The sequence below is a fragment of the Aphelocoma coerulescens genome, chromosome 19, assembly GCF_041296385.1.
Source record: "Aphelocoma coerulescens isolate FSJ_1873_10779 chromosome 19, UR_Acoe_1.0, whole genome shotgun sequence".
In the NCBI taxonomy this organism is placed as follows: domain Eukaryota; kingdom Metazoa; phylum Chordata; class Aves; order Passeriformes; family Corvidae; genus Aphelocoma; species Aphelocoma coerulescens.
The window spans coordinates 9,973,439-9,990,985 of NC_091032.1; the positions used below are offsets into that span (position 1 = coordinate 9,973,439).

The 17,547-nt window shown below is 52.0% G+C and overlaps 1 protein-coding gene across 1 annotated transcript; it reads left to right on the forward strand.

Annotated features, from left to right (window-relative positions):
* The first annotated feature begins 13,515 nt into the window (after nucleotides 1-13,515).
* On the forward strand, nucleotides 13,516-17,055 carry SRSF1 (serine and arginine rich splicing factor 1). The gene is made up of 4 exons (XM_069033252.1): nucleotides 13,516-13,874; nucleotides 14,071-14,255; nucleotides 14,484-14,656; nucleotides 14,912-17,055. The coding sequence occupies exons 1-4, from the start codon at nucleotides 13,681-13,683 to the stop codon at nucleotides 15,104-15,106; spliced, it is 747 nt and encodes a 248-aa protein (XP_068889353.1). The 5' UTR covers nucleotides 13,516-13,680; the 3' UTR covers nucleotides 15,107-17,055.
* The last annotated feature ends 492 nt before the right edge of the window (nucleotides 17,056-17,547 follow it).

A 17,547-nucleotide genomic window follows, 5' to 3' on the forward strand; every position in this document is an offset into this window, starting at 1 on the left:
TCCTCGGGCCCTGATCCCCGAGGGGGGAGAGCTTGATCCCCTGGAGCGGCTGATCCCTAAAGGGACCTTTGTTGCCCTAGAGGATCATGATTCCCCTGCGGGGGTCCCCTCTGCTTTGGGGACCCCGATCCCCGGCGGGAGCCTGAACCCTTCTGAGGGGAACTCACTGGGTTGGGTCACACACCAGAGTGTTCTTGGTCAGAGGGCTCAACCTCAGTCAAACCCAGTCCTGTCTCGGTGGTGAGTTGCAGCTTTGCACCTCAATGGCACCTTTCACCTGAGATCTCCAACCTGCGATGGCCATGGATCTCCTGAGCCTTGACACGTCCTCCCACAGCAGCACATATTTCCAGCTGAAGGGCACTAGCGGGAGAGAAGGACCTGTGAAAGGTCCCTGAGGCTGTTAGCACCCCATTTGGGACAGATCCATGTTCCCTGGAGCTGGGCGACATACCCCAAATGTCCAGGTTTTCAGGTCACAGCAGGCAGGTGCTCAGTGTCCCCCAGAGGACTCAGCATGTCCCCAGACACATTTCCCACTCCTGAGCGCATCAGAAGTGTTCCAGTGTTTCTTGGGGTTTTCTTACAGTGAGCAAAGCCTCGGGAATGACCAGCTTTCACTAAACTGCCAGCCCCACATCCTGTGGGAGTCACTGCTTTTCCCCTGGGATGTCTCAGGGCATCCTGCCAGGTCCTCTTCCTGCCAGCCTTGTTTTGTGTGGGAAAGCTGATAAAATCCCAAACCCTGGTACTGCGCCGCCGAGAATTGTGCCTGCACACCCAGAGGCTGGGGTGACGTGTGGCTCTTTGAGCTGCTTCACCGTATGTTCACCCTGAGAACCTGTGATGTTCCACAGACACGTGAAAGCCAAGAGGGGAGAACAAAACCTCTCTGTTCACACACCTGCCCATGAGCTCTCGGGATCCTGTGCTGGGCTCGGCGCTGAGGGATCACCAGGCCGGCAGGACCCTGGCACACAGGTGTGACCCCGGTGCTTCGCACACTTGGCTTTCCTGCCCAGGGTTCCCGGCACACAGGTGTGACCCTGGCATTTCAGACACTTGGCTGTCCCACGCGGGGCTCCTGCCCTCGGTAGCCGTGCTCCAGGCACACACCTGGACCCCACTGCCCCCGCGTGCCCGTCTGCCAGGCTGGCCGCCAGCCAGCTCCCGTTTTGGTTGCTCCATTTCACTCGAGCAGCAGTGCCAAGAAGCCCTTTGTAGAAGCTACCTGAAGAAAAACCCAGCAAATCAAAAAATCCTGATTCCCGTGCCTGCCCCTATTCTCATTATGTAGTGAGAGGGAGACAGCGCTGGCCGGGCTCAGCTGCTTCTTAACAAGACCAGTTTTAATTGCCCGCATGGCCTTGAGAACCAAGAAAACCATTCCAGGTCCTGAAACCTCCCTGATTTGATTGCTGAATGAAGACAGGCTTATAGCTGGTAACAGCACCCAGAGGACAGGCTGGATTCCTTCCACAAGCCAGCAGCCCCAGAATGGGCCGATCCCTTTTGCTAATGAAATGAGTATTTCCTGGTGTGACCTTTGCAGCCTCTGAGATACTGGTCAAAACTCCCAACAGCAAATAAAATATTTACTGTTCCTTAATGGGTCCAGACCTGAGTTCCTGCTTTAAGAGAGAGGTCAGCAGCACAAAAGCAAGTGAGGATGAATGAACTCTGCAGTGCCCAGCACTGAGGTTGTACAAGCACAGGGGGGACAAGGCCATGCCCGGGCAGGTGACACAGTCTTGGCCTGCCCGGCCAGAGCGGGCCAGCTCCCCAGACCATGCTGCTGGCCGTCGCCACATGGCTCCCGGAGCGCCTGCCCACGAGGGCAGCCGGCTGTGCTCAGGTTCGCTGCACCACGCTTGGCTGGGCTATTTATAGCTCTGCCGAGTCTCTGTTGAGGCAGCAGATCTGAGCCTTGTGGATCTGTTTTATGAGCATCCCAGACCGGGCGGCGCAGAGCCTTGGAACGGAGCCGCCGTTCGCATCGGGGAGGTTTGTGCTCTACTCTCAGTGCTGAGCCAAGGCCCGGCAGCTGATGGGGCTCGGCAGGTTTTAAGGCCAGAGGCAGCTGCTGGGCGATGCTTATCCTGTCTGTCCCACCCAGTGGGAGCCCCGGGCTTTCCCATGAGGACTCCCATCACAGAATACTCTGAGTTGGAAGGGATCCGCGAGGATCATTGGGTCCAACTTTTAACCCTGCACAGGACATCCCCAAGAGTCACACCATGTGGACCTCCTGGTATTTTCCTGGTGCAGAACCAGCACTTCTCTTCATCCTGTCCTGGAGAAGCCCATGGGCACCTTCAACCCAGGGCAGGAGGCAGCTGCCCTGAGGAGCAAAGGGACAAGGTATCAAAGGGTGGCCCTGAACCCAAATGGTGACAGTCTGTAGTCCCCAGAGCTGGCTCCAGAGCTGGTGGCTGCTTCTGTAATCCGACTGTAACCCTATCCCAGTTACATCCTGCCTCCTCCCAAAGCATCTGCAGCAAGAGGAGGTGGAGGAGCCCTGCTCCTGCCTGGCTCAGTCCTGCTCCTTGCCCTGGAAGGAGCGTGGCCTTGACAAAGAAGTGCTTGGAGGATAGATGGAGGGAGATGCGTTCCTGAAGAGTGACAAAAGGCATTTGTTTATAAATTCCTCTGAGTGGACTATATAAAACACTTCACAGAGATTCACAGGAAAAGGGCCTGGCATGACAAGCAGTTTGCCATCTAAGGCTGTGTCCTCCTGCCCCGTGGCCACATGCTTCCCCTGGGATGTGTTTCCAATCCCAGGCAATTACAAGTAAAAAACCACAGACTTTGTGCCCATCTGCCACAAGAAATGCAGAGGTCTGACATCCGAATGCAGGGCTGACAGTGTGTGGCTGCAGCATTCCTTCCACCAGCTCCACGTCCATGCTGTACCTCTGCAGAAACATCCCCCACAGGAAATTTTTCTTATTTAACCTGAACTCACTTTGATATGACTCAGCCCGTTACTTCTGCTCTGCCCCGCTATGGATGTGGCACACCGACTTATTTTATAGCACAGATCCACAGCAGACAACAGCTGAAATGTCACCTTCATCTCCTGTCCCTGCAGGAATTCCTTCCCTCTCTCCTCCTCCCACATGTCTCCTGCACCTCTGCTCCCCTCCTTTCTCTAGACTCCACCATCAGTCACTCTCTTTGCCAACAATCAATAAAAACAACAGCAGCAGTAAAGCACCTTCTATTAATTCCCCTCTGGGTGGAATGGAGGGTGTGGGCACCCTGGAGCAGGACTGCTGCTCCATCCCAAGGGGGATTTGGCCACTTCATCATACCCACAAAAGCCCTTGCTCATGGCTGCAGCCCCCCACCAGCATTGTGGCTGCTGGAGCCGGGTCCCTCCACGGCACAGCCCCCCAGGGCTGCCCCATGTGTTATTTTTTACCAGGAGTCAATTGTTTTGGCAAGTGTTTTGCAAAGCGCATTCCGGAGGGTTTGCTCTCCATCCTGGGCTGCTTTGATCAATCTTGTTTGCGAAGCAGTTTCCAGGGCCCTGGTTAATGTACGTTATTATCTCCCTGAATCCCTGCTATTGAACCTGATAAATCCCGTGGAAAAAGAAATAGCCCTATAAAAGGAAAGGCTCTAAAACCTCCCGCGGGAGCTGCCACCGCTGACGTGGAGGGTTTGGACACTATGCGTGGTCCTTTAACAGCAAGAGCAGCCCCAAGTCCCCTGATTTATTGCCTGATCTGCAAAGGCTTTCATCCCAATGTGAGACCAGAGTGCAGGAATGCCAGATCTGGGACTGTCCCCTTGTTTCCCAGCTGGGAAGAGGCTGCATCCCTGTAACTGCTGTGGGAGCAGCTGGGTAGTGGGTGCAGAGGTTGAGGTGTCCCTGCCCAAGGAGAAATGCTCTTCGGTAGGACTGGATCACACACTTCCCAGCAGCATCACACACCGGGGCTCTGAAACCCCAACACTGCCCCCAAAGCCAGCATGGCCTTTCCCTGGCTCCAGCATGCAGGGAGCCATCGCTCCTTCTCTTCCCAGGTCTGTCCCGGAGCAGAGGCAGCTCTAGTGTGGCACCACGGCAGGGCAGCCTGGGCTTATCTCCAAGGCAAACGGGCTTAAAAATGCGACAGGCTATAGATGGCTTTTTGTCTAAACCCTGCGTGCCACAAGGCAGCACGTTCCTGCCATCCCACAGGCATGAGAGAAAACACTCCACGACTTGTGAGCCTTATTAATATGGATTCAGGTCAGCTGCTCTCTGCAAGTTTTTGCGAGTGACTCGCGGTGTGCAGTTCATGCAGGATCCATAAATAAGGACGTCTCTCTGGAATCTCGGCAGGGTCGCATGAGCACAGGGATGTAAGAACTGCCTCAGTGTATGCAGAGGGACAAAGGGTGAGAAGCCACCCAGTCCTCTGTTCCCAGCTCTCACCATCCTAGCCCAGGCTCCTGGACCGGCTGGATGCACTGAGGGCTGGCCACTTCCTTTAATCTGATCTCTTCTGAACAGAAAAACAGGTTTGGAGACAACATAAACACCGAAGGAAAGGTCACATCAAAGCCACATGCTCTGTGACCATGTCTTGTGGCTTCACTCCCGCAGTGGGCTGTGCAGGGCCCCGAGTCAGCCATGGGGTAGGGACTGGGGACACAGACTCGGTGCTTGCAGGGCCAGGGCCAGGCTGATGGGTAACTTTACTTTGAGTTTCTCCATTTTTCTTTTTCTGTGCTCCCTCTCCTTGTGCTGGTGCTCTGGCACAAGCCCTACACCCAGCGTGGTTTATCTGCAAGGCGTCCTGCCTGCACATCAAAGGCTTCCTACATTTTTAAGGCTGGAAGGGCTGTTGTGATCATTTACTCCACCCTCCTGTGAGCCACAGCACTTGCCAAAGCTGGGTTCCTGTGGTCACACAGAGCACGGTGCTGCCGTCAGAGGAGCTGGGAGGTGCCAAGACATGCCGGTGGCTTTGGGCTGGCTGCAGGGTGGGGGTTCCTGCTGCCCCACCTCAGCACATCCACGTCAGTCACGTCTCCGTTCTGCGCTCCCTCCACTCTGCCATACTCCTTGCTCCTTCTTCCAGCCACGGGCTGTAGTCCCCAGGGGAGTCCCTGCTCCAGGAACACAGTGGGTGCTCACCAGTGAACCTACTGGGAAACCATGTCCAAACCACTTAGTGCTCATGCATGCAATGATTGAGCAGTCATGCACAGGCTGATTGGGCATTTGTATGCCAAATAACGGGCAGGAACTGCCCGGGTGCTCATGCATGCCCTGATCGGGGCTCACGGGCACGGGAATGAGCCATCCATGGATGCGCTGACCCGGCTTCTCTGCAGGACTGACCCTGCACTTGTGCAAGCTCTAAGTGTGAACCTGTGCGTGCTCATGCAGGGTCAGTTTGGATGCTGATGCATGACCTCCTTGGGTGCCCAAATGCAAATTATCTGGGCACTTGTGCATTCCCTGATTAGGCACACATGCATGGATTAATTAGGCACTGCACTGTGTGTTCACTGGGAACAAGTGGAGCCCAGCACAGCGACAGCCCCACACAGGGCAGGGAAACCTGCCAGCACCGAGCACGGGATGGTGTGGCACCAAAAATCTCTGCTGGCTCCCCCAGCGTGTGAGCCGGTGGCTTTGCCTCCCCAGCAGCCTTGCTGGCATACGCCAGCCGATCTCACACCTTCCCCCGAGCTCCCCAGGGCGTAGGAAGGAGCTACTGCTGTACAGACAACTTAAACCCTGTTCTGGCACAGCTTAAATACAAGAATCTCCAAAAGCAGGAGACAAGGTCTCCACTGTGTAGAATAATTTAGGTCAGTCTCACTTCTGCAATGATTTATTTAAGCTTTAGCAGTTCCTGGCCCAAGTGAGGGGAAAAAATGAAGGGAAAAAAAATAGAATCCCCCGTATTTACAGTATTTTTCTGTAATGTTTATCTTGTGGAAGCTACAGCCTCATCTGCCAGCGCTGCTTTAATCCAGGCCTGCAGACATTTCCACCACACACTCACATTTCTTAGGATTGTGCTTCAAATTGGAGCAACTTGCTGAGCACAAAATCTCAGCTGCAAAAGCTTTCGAGTGGTTGCTTCTCCCTGGAAAGTACGTCCCGTCCTTCGATCAATCTGAGGCTTTACCAGGAATGCTCTTGCCTTCCTGCAATCGAAAAAACAGCCATTTGAGTGGGCTCAGAAGCAAAGCAGCCAGAAACAGCCCCACTGTGGTACAACTCCACAAACCACAGCCAGGGAGTGGCCTGGGAAAGCAGGGCCCGCATGGGTGTTGGGGGCAATGTGTATTTCAATGCATGTAAATGTATATAACTGTATATATAGCAGGCGGGTGCTCATGGGCTCGCCCTGGGCTGGCATCACTGAAAGCTCCAGCCAAACCCTCTCCAGTCCTCCTTGCCAGCCTGGTCATGTTGATGCTCTCACTGAACTCTACAGAAGGTGCTGCAACAGTTGATCTGATCAATAAGTACACATTTTATACAATCCTTAAGTCTGTAATATCTCTCTGTATATAAGAGGCCATGAGGGATTTTGTTTTAATTAGAGGAATACTTAAGGCTACTCTGCCTCCTGCTTAATTGGCCTTGGAAATGCAGCGGGAAGGGCTGTCCTTGTGCAGAGCACTTCTCCGAGCCAGCACAACCCAAAGGCTCAGGAGGGCACAAGGGCAGGAGCAGTGGGAGAGGGGAGTATATAGCCCATAACCACCTCCATCTGGCATCTCCAGAACGAGCCAGGAAAACTTCTGTCTGGAGCTGCAAGTGCACCCCATCCCCTGCTTGACACCCCCAGGGTGGAATTACTGGGCAGGGTCCAGCCCCATCCCTGGTCTAAGGAGATGGTTATCGTGGATACACAGGGAGAGGTGTCAGGAATGCACTTCATGGCCAGAAAAGAGCAGAGGCTTCCAGCCAAACATTGCCAAAGTTTGCAAAGGTGGTGGTTTTCTTACGGGAATGTCACAACTGCTTAGGTCCCACGGCCTGGAAATATCCGTGGGAGGAGAGCACAGCTCTGCACAGACACGTGGCCTTGGGAACAGCCCTCGGTGCCCTGGGACAGCTCTGCCTCTGTGCTGGGATCCAGGCCAGCCTATGGTCAACCACCAGCAGACACACCTGGCTTTGCCATGGAGCACCCAGTAGCCAGTGGATGCCAGAGACATCCAACGCCATGCCCTCAGCGTAAACCACCAATGTAAGGGTCTGGAAGGCATATTTCCAGCTCATTCCAGTCCCACCAGTGCCCAGGGGCACTTCAGCCCCAGTCCATCACAGTGCTCAGCTCGCGTTTAACTCCAGGCAGGCATGCAATCAGTTTGGGAGCAAAGCTGTCCTCTGCCTGGGAGGATAGGGAGGAATAAAAAGGGGAATAATAAACAAAAATGAGCCCTAGAGGGAAAAAACTGCTCACTGACAGCATTGATGCTCTCGGAGCAAACAGAACGGGAGGCGCTGCTTTGTGCTCGCCCTCGGCCCGGCAGCACAGGTATTGTTTGCTGCTAACAGCAAAAAAGCCTCACAGGGATGCCACACGTGTGTGTGTGTGTGGTGAAACCCTCTGGAATGGGAAGACAAATGACAAAGCAGTGAAGTCCTTGGTATGCCAGGACATTATCCAAAGCCTTGGATTTATGGTTAACTGGTTCCCATGGAGGAACTGCAGCTTTTACTGGTGCTGCAGCTCCCTGCCCTCGCCAGCCCAGCTGTCCCAGGCTCCTCCTCCCCGGCAGCTCCTGCTCTTTCTCACATGTGATGTTTCAGAGGATAAAAATGTTAATATGCTTCTTGGGAAATGATCAAATTAGTATCCATCGTTCATGCTCTAAATGACAAAGACCTGATATTCCTATTTACTGCCCTCAAGAAACTGCACCTAAAAGGCCTATTAGGAAAAGGAAAAAATAGGTTGTATTTCTTGTTTAGTTGGGCTACTGTGGTACCAGCAAGTCCAGTATCACACATAAATCAAATTGTCTTGTTCTTTCTTCGCCCTGCAGAGCAGAGTGCAGGACAGCTGCTGCTGGGCCTCCACTCCTAATTTCTGACAGATCTTTTAACCTGCTCATTCAAAAGCACTTACTTTGCATCCTTCTCCTTAAGAATTAATGGGATATGAACCATGAGGTTTCCTTGATTAAGAATGTCTGGATAATAAAATGCTGTGGAACAGGATTTCCAGTGGGAGCAGAATTCTTTCAGCAGCACCTGAGCACTGGGATCAGCAAACTGCTCCGGCCCTTGGCGGCTGCTCCCACCCAGGGCCTTTTGTAAATGTTGAGTTTATTTTTCATCGTTTATTTGCCTTCCATTGAGCTCTGACAGGAAAAATATATGGCTCAATGTCCCTCCCACCCTGGTCTCTGTGAGTTTTTGTTTCACATGGTTATCACAGTCCCTCGCCTCTTCCAGTGTTTACGTAAAAGTTACAGCGCCCATGAAACAGCTCCAAAATCTTTTATTTGTATTTAAAAATATTCTGCTTGAAACCAATTTTAATGCATTTCTCTCTCGTTGTAGTTCCTTGTGTTAAATAAAACCAGCAAGCCCACACTGATACCACAGGGGCTGCATGGTGCTGAAAGCCCCAAGCCGGGGAGGGAGCGGGGACATCGGCATCACTGCCAGCGGCTCTCCACGGAAAGCTAATGGAAAACCTCCTTTTAAAAACCACTCAGGCCTGGCAAATTTGGGTTATTTTTGGAGAACAAAGAGATCCAGCTCTATCCACGCTCCCGAGGCTTGGCTCAGTGGCACGGCCCCCACAGAGACATCCCTGGGATGTGTAAGTGCAGAGCTCCCACTGCCTGTGGCTGAGCCGTGGCCCTGCGGTGTCCCGGCGGGGACGGTGACAGATGCCACATACCAGATAAGAAGCTATCAATACCTCTAATGGACAAACCCTGTTTCAGTTCCCTGTATCAGGATGGCACCGTTCACTCCGAGTTGGAACACAAGTGGTGGGAAGGGAAGTGCCAGGAGGAGCTGGTGAGCTCCTGTTGCCGGTGCTGTGCCACCACCGGTGCACTATGGCAGCGGCTCCTCACTGGATCCTGGTGTGGATGGCTCAGCCGGCTGTGTGCCACACGCCTGGAGTGTTGAATGCATCGAGGGGAAAGAAGGCAGCTCCAGGAAATGCACAGAGAAATAAAAACAGCAAAAGGAAAAGGAGCAGCTGCGGGGAAACACTCACTGCCCAGACCCTGCCAAACTGCGAGGTTCCCTCTGGAACGAGCAACCCAAATGGATCTGCTCCTTTCCACTTATTTATTCCTTAGCAGGAATAAACGTTAGCAGGTTTATTTACACTGACAGTTTGCATTCATTTTCCTCCCTCTCCACGTCAGGCCTTGGAGCATCCCACCAGGCAGGGAGAGGGAAGAGCAATGCAAGCAGCTGCTGCGATATTTGGTGACTGCAGGAGGCAGGGAGCAATGGCAGAGCTCTGGATGAACAGAAATATCTTCCCAGGGAAATAAATCCATGTAAATGGATTGGGGGGGCTCATTGAAACTTTCTGGTCTGTGCTAACTGCTGCTCCTCTCCCTCCCAGCCCCAGCCATGGTATGCTGGCATGTGGGAATCGCTGCAAATCCAAGTAACATGAAAATAAGACAGCAGAAATCACGGCAAATCCATGATTTTTATTATTTTTAATTTTTTAAAATGAACCTTTTATTGCTACCAGCCGGACAAATAACCACACGCAATTTAAATGATTCTGCTTCCCTGTGCCCCGTGACTCTGCTCCAGGGACCCTGGATCTGAGCACGTCGTGGGGCCAGCTGTATGGTGTGGCTGTTCTCATGAAGGAAAAACAGCAGGGTTTTGGAAATTAAAAAAATGAGCGTTCCAAATCCACCTGGGACGATTTGAACTCCGGTGGTGTTACCGCTGCTTGTCTGGCTTTTCTCCTTTAAGTCTCCACCCATGTGTGTCCTTTTGGGCTGGCTTCCAGGAAAAATTCCCACAGGCAGTGTGCTGTGTTTTCCGTTTGCATCCAGACATGCCCCAGCATGTGCAGAGGAAATCTCTTTGCTTACAGATAAATCTGCATAAACAGAACGAGCTCTGTCACCATCCACTGCTATGGGAATTCTTTTCAAGCTTACACACACTTTCCTTGTCTTACTTTAAACTCAGAGTTTCTCTAAAAAAATCAGACTGGTATTTCTGCATCTTTTTCCTACATGCAAAACAGTAAGTTTGATCACTTTGAGGCACTATTTAAAATGGAACACACACACAAAATATCAGCTTTGTATTTCACCTCCAAAGACACAACCTGTGTGGTTTCAAGTTACTGGTGAAATGCCAAGGAAAACCCTCCAGCAGCAGATTCCAAACGACTGTTACAGGAGGGAAATGGCAAGTTTGGACAATTCATTGCTCAGTTCTCACAAAAAAAATGTTACAACTTCAGATGCCTCTTAAAAAAATGACCATTTTCTCCCAAACAATCTGAGCTTTGATGAACTGTTATTTTGCAACACAGTAAGATTAGTCAGGACTAATCCCAGCTGGATTGCTCTGTAGTAAGGATTAGGAAAAACAGGTTCTCTGTGACAGAGCTGGGCGATGACAGGCCATGGGCCACAGCCCCAGCCCTGCAGCTCTGCTTGGGAAACCTCCTGCTTCCCAAGTTTCATCAGGAAGAACAATAAGCAATGACGTTACATGGGTAATATTTGCATTATTCACCAATATTCTCCCTTGGACAGCCCTGGTTTCTGCTGCTCCCATTTTGAGAACAAAACCTTGCCATTTTACAGTAGTTGGCTTCTTTTTATTTTTAGCAAGATTATTTGCCTTTGCCTTACCAGTAATTTATTTTCTACATAACTTATTAATTCCCCACATATGTTTTGCTAGAAAGCCAAAAATGACTCTGAGAAATAAGTATTCTGCAGCATATCCAACTAAACACTCCACTGATAACACAGAGCTAAGGAAGGTAATGAGGAAGAAAACATCCAATACTTCTATAAATAGACACTTCATTAAGGTAATTAAGAGACTCATTTAAAGCAGTTATGAGGATTATTAAGACACAAAAGAAATTATGCAACAGGGTTTTCACCAACCAAGCAGACTTGCCATTGGTTTATGATGCCTTTAAGAATAACTTTCAGTGGTTTTAATAAGTTTTTGAAAATAGACATTCATTTCTTGGCAAAGGATGGAGTTTCCCTGCACCTGGGAAAAGCATAATCAGGATCTTTGTGGGGGTTTTTTTGTGGAGAGGGGACTTGTTGGGTTTTTTTTTATCACAGAAAGGTTTGCGTTGGGAGGGGCCTTACAGCTCACCTGGTCCCACACCTGCCATGGGCAGGGACACCTTCCACTATCCCAGGTTGTTCCAAGCCCCATCCAACCTGGACACTTCCAGGGGTCACAGAATCCCTGAATCGTAGGTTGGAAAAGACGTCCCAGATCACTGAGTCCGGTCCTTGGCCCATCACCACCCTGCCACCCAGACCACGTAACTGAGTGCCATGTCCTGTCACTCCTTGGACACTTCCAGGGTTGGGAACTCCAAAAAGTGTTTCTGCTGAGCTGGCAAATAACTGAACAGCTTGTTAAATTGTGAATAGCTTGTTAAATAGTCTAAAAACTCCGTTATTTCCCCCAAATCACCCAGTGAAGTCACGTAGATCCGTGCTGGAACTGCAGGGGCCGCAGTCACTGCTCACTCACTGCGTTGTGTTCCACTACAAAGAGAACTGTGAAGCCCTAAAACTCTGTCACAGATGCAGAACTTCTGCAGGCAGTTGGGAATTTACCCTTTGCCGACCACCTCTGGTGAAGATGGGCTCTCTCACCCCACCTCTGCTGTTATTTAATCCCTTGGCAGCTCAACAGGGACGTTCCTTGTTCAAAACCCTGGAGCAGAGGCATCGCTGCCCTTCCACCTCAAGAAGAGAAAAACGAGCAGCATTTGTAAGTCATGCCTGTCATGATGTTACACTGAAAACATTTCCCTGTCAGCCACCGGATTGCTGTTTTTCCAGAGGAATATGCATTTTTCATTAACGTGAAAAATGAGGGCAGCGTGATGGGCTCCAAGGAAGAGGCAGGAGGCATTTTTCACAATCCCTTAATTAACTCAGGAGCCTAAAAGGGTTTCCTCCACACTCCAACACTGTTTTAACCCCTCATGGTGGTTTCAGTGACTGAACCTCTCCAGCACCACGGGAGTCTCCTCTGCCCATACAAACAACACTCAGGGATCAATGAGAGACACCTAGATTGCACAAGATCATTCATTTCAATAGTTTTTAGCACAATCTCACCCACCTTTTTGTATTATCTTGTGGACTGGGGCACACTGAAGTGGTTTCCCACTCTAAAGCTGCTTTAACACATCTGTGAGGGCTTTGTGGCAATGCAGAGTACTCCACTGGTTTTTAAAGTGGCTTTATTTAAATTATAATTTTATAAATGTGACATAGTTGGATATTATTGTCCTGCTTCTTTTGAGTCTGTTTTTGATGTGACCCTAAACCTTCACAAATGCACTATATAGAACACCCTTCTGCAGCAGCATGCAGCCCTCAGCAGTGTCCTCAAATGTATCCGCTTGGGATGCGACTTCGCCTCAATTTCTAACGCTTTTTGTTCCTCCGCTTTTATTAATTTACACACCAAGTCAAGGCCATTCTTAAAGTTTGTTTTGCCCAAGCTCATCGTGCTCAGCTGCAAGTGTCGGACGCAAGAGCCCCCAAGATCCATCGTACGGGTTCAGCAATGGGAAACACACCGTGAGCGGGGGAAAACCCCAAACCCAACTGATTTAAACCCAAACTCCAGTTGCTGAGGGAGATGTGCAAGCTCGGTGCCCACCTCGCTGAGCGGCTGCTGCCGCTCCCTGCGCCCCCGGGGCGGCCATTTTGGGTCAGCCTCCGTCCTGCCCCCGGGGAGCGGGCAGAGCCCTTTTCCGCACCGTCTGCGAGGCACGGCACAGCGGGACGGAGCCGTGAGCGCGTCCCTGCGGCCCCTCAGCCGCGGCGGGGACACCGGGGGGACACCGGGGGGACACCGGGGGCACGGAGCGCGCTCCCGCCGCCGCCCCGCGCGCTCCCGCCGCCGCGCGGTGCACTGTGGGACGCGCCCCGCGCTTGGCGCCAAGCGCCCCCGCCGTCCCGCGCAAGGCATTGTGGGGCGCGCCCTCCCCGGCCGGGCCTAGAGGCGCGGGACGCCGCACCGGACGTGACGTCACGCAGCCGCCGCCTGTTAAGCCGCCGCCGGGAGACGCGTCTTTTACCTGCCGCGGGCGCGGGAGGTTTCCCACGGCATAACTGAGCTCGCCGCGCCCCCGCGCCCCACGGCTGCACCACCCGCACGGACTCGGCCTCTCCGAAGCGGCAAGAACCGAGGGACTATTTTGCGGTGAAACCGCGCATGCGCGAGGCGGAGGAGTGAGGGCGCGGCGGAAGACGCGTGCGCTGCTGCTCCGCCGTGAGCGCGGGCGGTGCTGCGGCTGGTGCTGCGTCCCGGGGTGAGATCGGTGCGCGCAGAGGCAGCGCGAGCGGAGCCGCGAGCGCCATTTTGAAGCGGCGGTCGGGGGAGGTGACGAGCGCTCCGAGAGCCCGGCCCGGCCCCGCCACCGCCGCCCCGCGCCGCCCGCACCGCCCCGCGCCGCCGCAAACATTGCCGACCTCGCCATGTCCGGCGGCGGCGTCATCCGCGGCCCGGCCGGCAACAACGACTGCCGCATCTACGTGGGGAACCTGCCCCCCGACATCCGCACCAAGGACATCGAGGACGTGTTCTACAAGTACGGCGCCATCCGCGACATCGACTTGAAGAACCGCCGCGGGGGCCCGCCCTTCGCCTTCGTCGAGTTTGAGGACCCCAGGTGAGACCCCTGTGGCGCCTCGCTGGGCCCCCCCGCCCCGAGGGAGCCGCCGCTGCCCGCCCGGGAGCAGCGCCCGCGCCCTGGGCCGCGCTAACGGGGCCGCTGAGGCGGCGGGCGGGGAGAGGCGGGCGGGAAGCGGGAACAAAGGCGGGGGGTGCGGCGGCCGCGCTCACCGCCCGCCCCGTGCCGCCCGTAGGGACGCGGAGGACGCCGTCTACGGGCGGGACGGCTACGACTACGATGGGTATCGCCTCCGCGTGGAGTTCCCTCGGAGCGGCCGCGGCACCGGCAGAGGCGGCGGCGGCGGCGGAGGGGGAGGAGCCCCCCGGGGCAGGTACGGCCCCCCGTCCCGGCGCTCGGAGTACAGAGTGATAGTCTCGGGTGAGTCATTGCTCTCTCTTAGCCTAAGTGCTCCCCCAGGGTCCTCCAGGCGCGGTGCTGCTGCGAGCTTCCCCTTAAAAAGCATCGCCCCGTGTGCTTCGGGAGGGGAGGAGTGGTGTCTCCCGGATGCTGAGCGCTCCTGTCCTTCACTGCGCCGCTGCTGCTGCTGTAACTACAGGAGGTGAAGCTCTAATCCGGTTTTAAAGTCACGTTTTGGTTTTTCTGTAGGGCTGCCTCCAAGTGGAAGTTGGCAGGATTTAAAGGATCACATGCGTGAAGCAGGTGATGTATGTTATGCTGATGTTTTCCGAGATGGCACTGGTGTCGTGGAGTTTGTGCGGAAGGAAGACATGACCTACGCTGTGCGAAAGCTGGATAACACTAAATTTAGATCTCACGAGGTAGGTATCACACTTACTTTCTTTGGCCAGAATTGGATACAAGGGGCTTAACAGTAGGATTTGAAGGTAAGGAACGTGTGGTGTTCACTGTTTGGTTACAAAGCAGCTAAATAAGCGTGTGGTCAGGCTGGAGATAGACGTGTAAGCTCTGCTGTCTGTCCCGGCCGTAGTAACGCTGTCTGCAGTCTGTCAGCATGCCTGAAACATGGCCCTGAAGCCTCGACGTTTCAATCGAAAGTTCTGTCTATTCAATAGGGAGAAACTGCCTACATCCGTGTTAAAGTTGATGGCCCAAGAAGCCCAAGCTATGGAAGATCTCGGTCCCGCAGCCGTAGTCGTAGCAGGAGCCGTAGTCGAAGCAACAGCAGAAGCCGCAGTTATTCCCCAAGAAGAAGCAGAGGATCTCCACGCTACTCTCCCCGCCACAGCAGATCCCGATCTCGTACATAAACATCACTAGCTCTGATCTTTTTGTAGAACCCCATGTTGTACACAGTTTTCCTTTACTTAGTACAGTCTTTCATTATTTTTTTTAAAATTCCAACTGTTTTACTCGAATTGGCTGAAGTGTTGAATTGCATTCTTGTGTAAAATCCCTAGTGAGTATTTGCTCCTCGACACCGACATTCCCCTCCTGTCTTTGGTAAATTGTATTTTAATTGCTGTCAGTCAGGATTGTTCCGGTTTAGTTCTAGTTCAATACCAACATTCTTGGAGCTGTGGTATTGCTGTGTAAATGTCTCAGTGTTCCGCTGTGGTCGAGACGAGCTGGGGATGTTGGGATGTTTGTGGCTAACTTGTCTCTTCTGGGGGATCTTACATTTTATCTTGCCTTTTCGTGTGTCTTTCTGTAGACATATCTGAAGAGATGGATTAAGAATGCTTTGGATTAAAGGATTGTGGAGCACATGTCAATCATTTTAGGATTGTCAAAAGGAGGATTGAGGAGGATCAGATCAATAATGGAGGCAATGGTATGACTCCAAGTGCTATTGTCACAGATGAACTTGGCAGTATTGACCTTATACTGAGAGACAGGGGAATTGAGGCCGAGCACATACGTGTCCCCACGTGTCGCTTCAGGCATGTTCTCGTGACCGCAGGCTGCGATTGCTCTTCTCTTTTAAAACTTCATTTTCTGGGGGGGCAATTGTGGCCAAATCCCTGCTTTTGTAATTCTCTATTCCATTCTAGTTTTTTAAAGGAATAACCGGGGCCGGGGGGGGAGTACTGGTTTATTTTGTCCCACAGCGTTTGGTTACAAGTGTCCATGTCCGTAGTATCCGTACACTTGTAGTAGAACTTGCAATCAGAGTATAATATCAATACTGCTAAAATCTGCATGTCCTCTGTGTGACTGATACAGCGTGGCTGTTGCATTTTTATAAGTACCAGAATGAAAGCAAAATAAAAATGGCAAACCTAGTGGGGAATAATTTAAGTCTCAGCCCTGCCCCCTCAGACTAATTCACGATTGACTCACGATCCGTGTGAAAACACCGATTGTTAACGTTCCCTCCAGCTGGGAGTGCAGCTGTAGTCCAGCCATTCCATAGTAGGTGGATAGACCGAGCAGTTAAAGCTTTTCCAGTTTAGTAAGACCATTTTTTACAACCACAAAACCTCGTACCCACCAATGCGCTGAGTATGTTGGCATTTCCAGTTGACATATTGTAAATATTTACAATGTTTCCTCCAAATAGTAATTAACATTTCTAAAGAAATTATCTGAGCATCACCATTGGAAAGTTTGTTTTGGGGAATTGATAGTTATTACTGTACATCTGAATTAATTGATGGCAAACATAACTGATCATTCCCCAGAATCCTATTTTTTCATTACAGTATCTAACTTTTTGCCTCCTCTTTTTTGGTTTTGCTGGTTATAAAGGTTTGGATTGGAGAGGGCTCACTGGATCCCAATCCTTGGAGCTGGATCATTGGATTCAAATCATAATGTGGATAGGATAGGGAGGCTGAATTACAAGGATTCATGGAGCGGGATCAAATTACCAGGAACATAGGAGTGGATTCCTGCCCCAACCAAACCGCATTCGTGTGGATTTTTTTATTCAACTCAATTGGCTATTCCAAAGATATTTTTTTTCCTATTTTTGACGATTGGAGCCCTTAAGATGCACGATGGAGTTTTGCATTTTTTTGGTAAAAGGAGCAAAGCGAGGACCTGGAGAGGTACGCTGGAGCAATCTCCTTGGAAGGATTCAGCACGAGTAGATGGTAAACCTTAAAGGGGAAAAAGGGGGGTTTGTTTAAAAAAAAAAAAAAAGTAAATAAGTCATTTCTCTAAATTTAAAGACCAAAATTGGAGTTAAAGATGGCGTAGGTTTCAATTGGCGATTGCTTTTTTTTCTTTGACAAATAAAATTTTTACAAAAACACGCCCCGTGTGTCATCGTTGGTCGCGGAGTCTCGTCCTCACCCACCGCCCTCGCGTTGGGGATCCGGACAAAAGCCTTTTGTGTGGAACAGAGCCGGAGTGTTCCACAGGAAGCGTCCATGTTTGAGCTTCTCCTCAATAAAGGATCAGTTCCCTGGGCAATGGGTGGAATTTAGTAGATGGGGAGGGGAAAAGAATGAATTCTCCGTGCTTAGAGGGAGTGTTAATATGAGGGTTGGTGGGAGATCACATGGGGAAAATGGGAGATTTATGGGCTTGTCCTGAGGATGAATGGGGGCAGAACTGCTGTCTCTGACCATTACTGGTGTGGGTGGAGGAAACTGAGCAGGAGCTGGGATCTTGGTGTCATCCCTGAGCTGTGGGCACAGGGAATTGCACCCCTGTGGCAGCGGTGGCCCGGCTGCGCACAGCGCCTGCCCAGGTGGAAGGGGATGGATGCCCAGAGGAGGCTGTGGCCCTGGGGGATGGTGGG

Coding starts and splice junctions, on each gene's coding strand:
- SRSF1 (XM_069033252.1), top strand. CDS start 13,681: ATGTCCGGCGGCGGCGTCATCCGCGGCCCGGCCGGCAACAACGACTGC. Junction 13,875..14,070: donor GTCGAGTTTGAGGACCCCAG/GTGAGACCCCTG, acceptor TGCCGCCCGTAG/GGACGCGGAGGACGCCGTCT. Junction 14,657..14,911: donor CTAAATTTAGATCTCACGAG/GTAGGTATCACA, acceptor TCTATTCAATAG/GGAGAAACTGCCTACATCCG.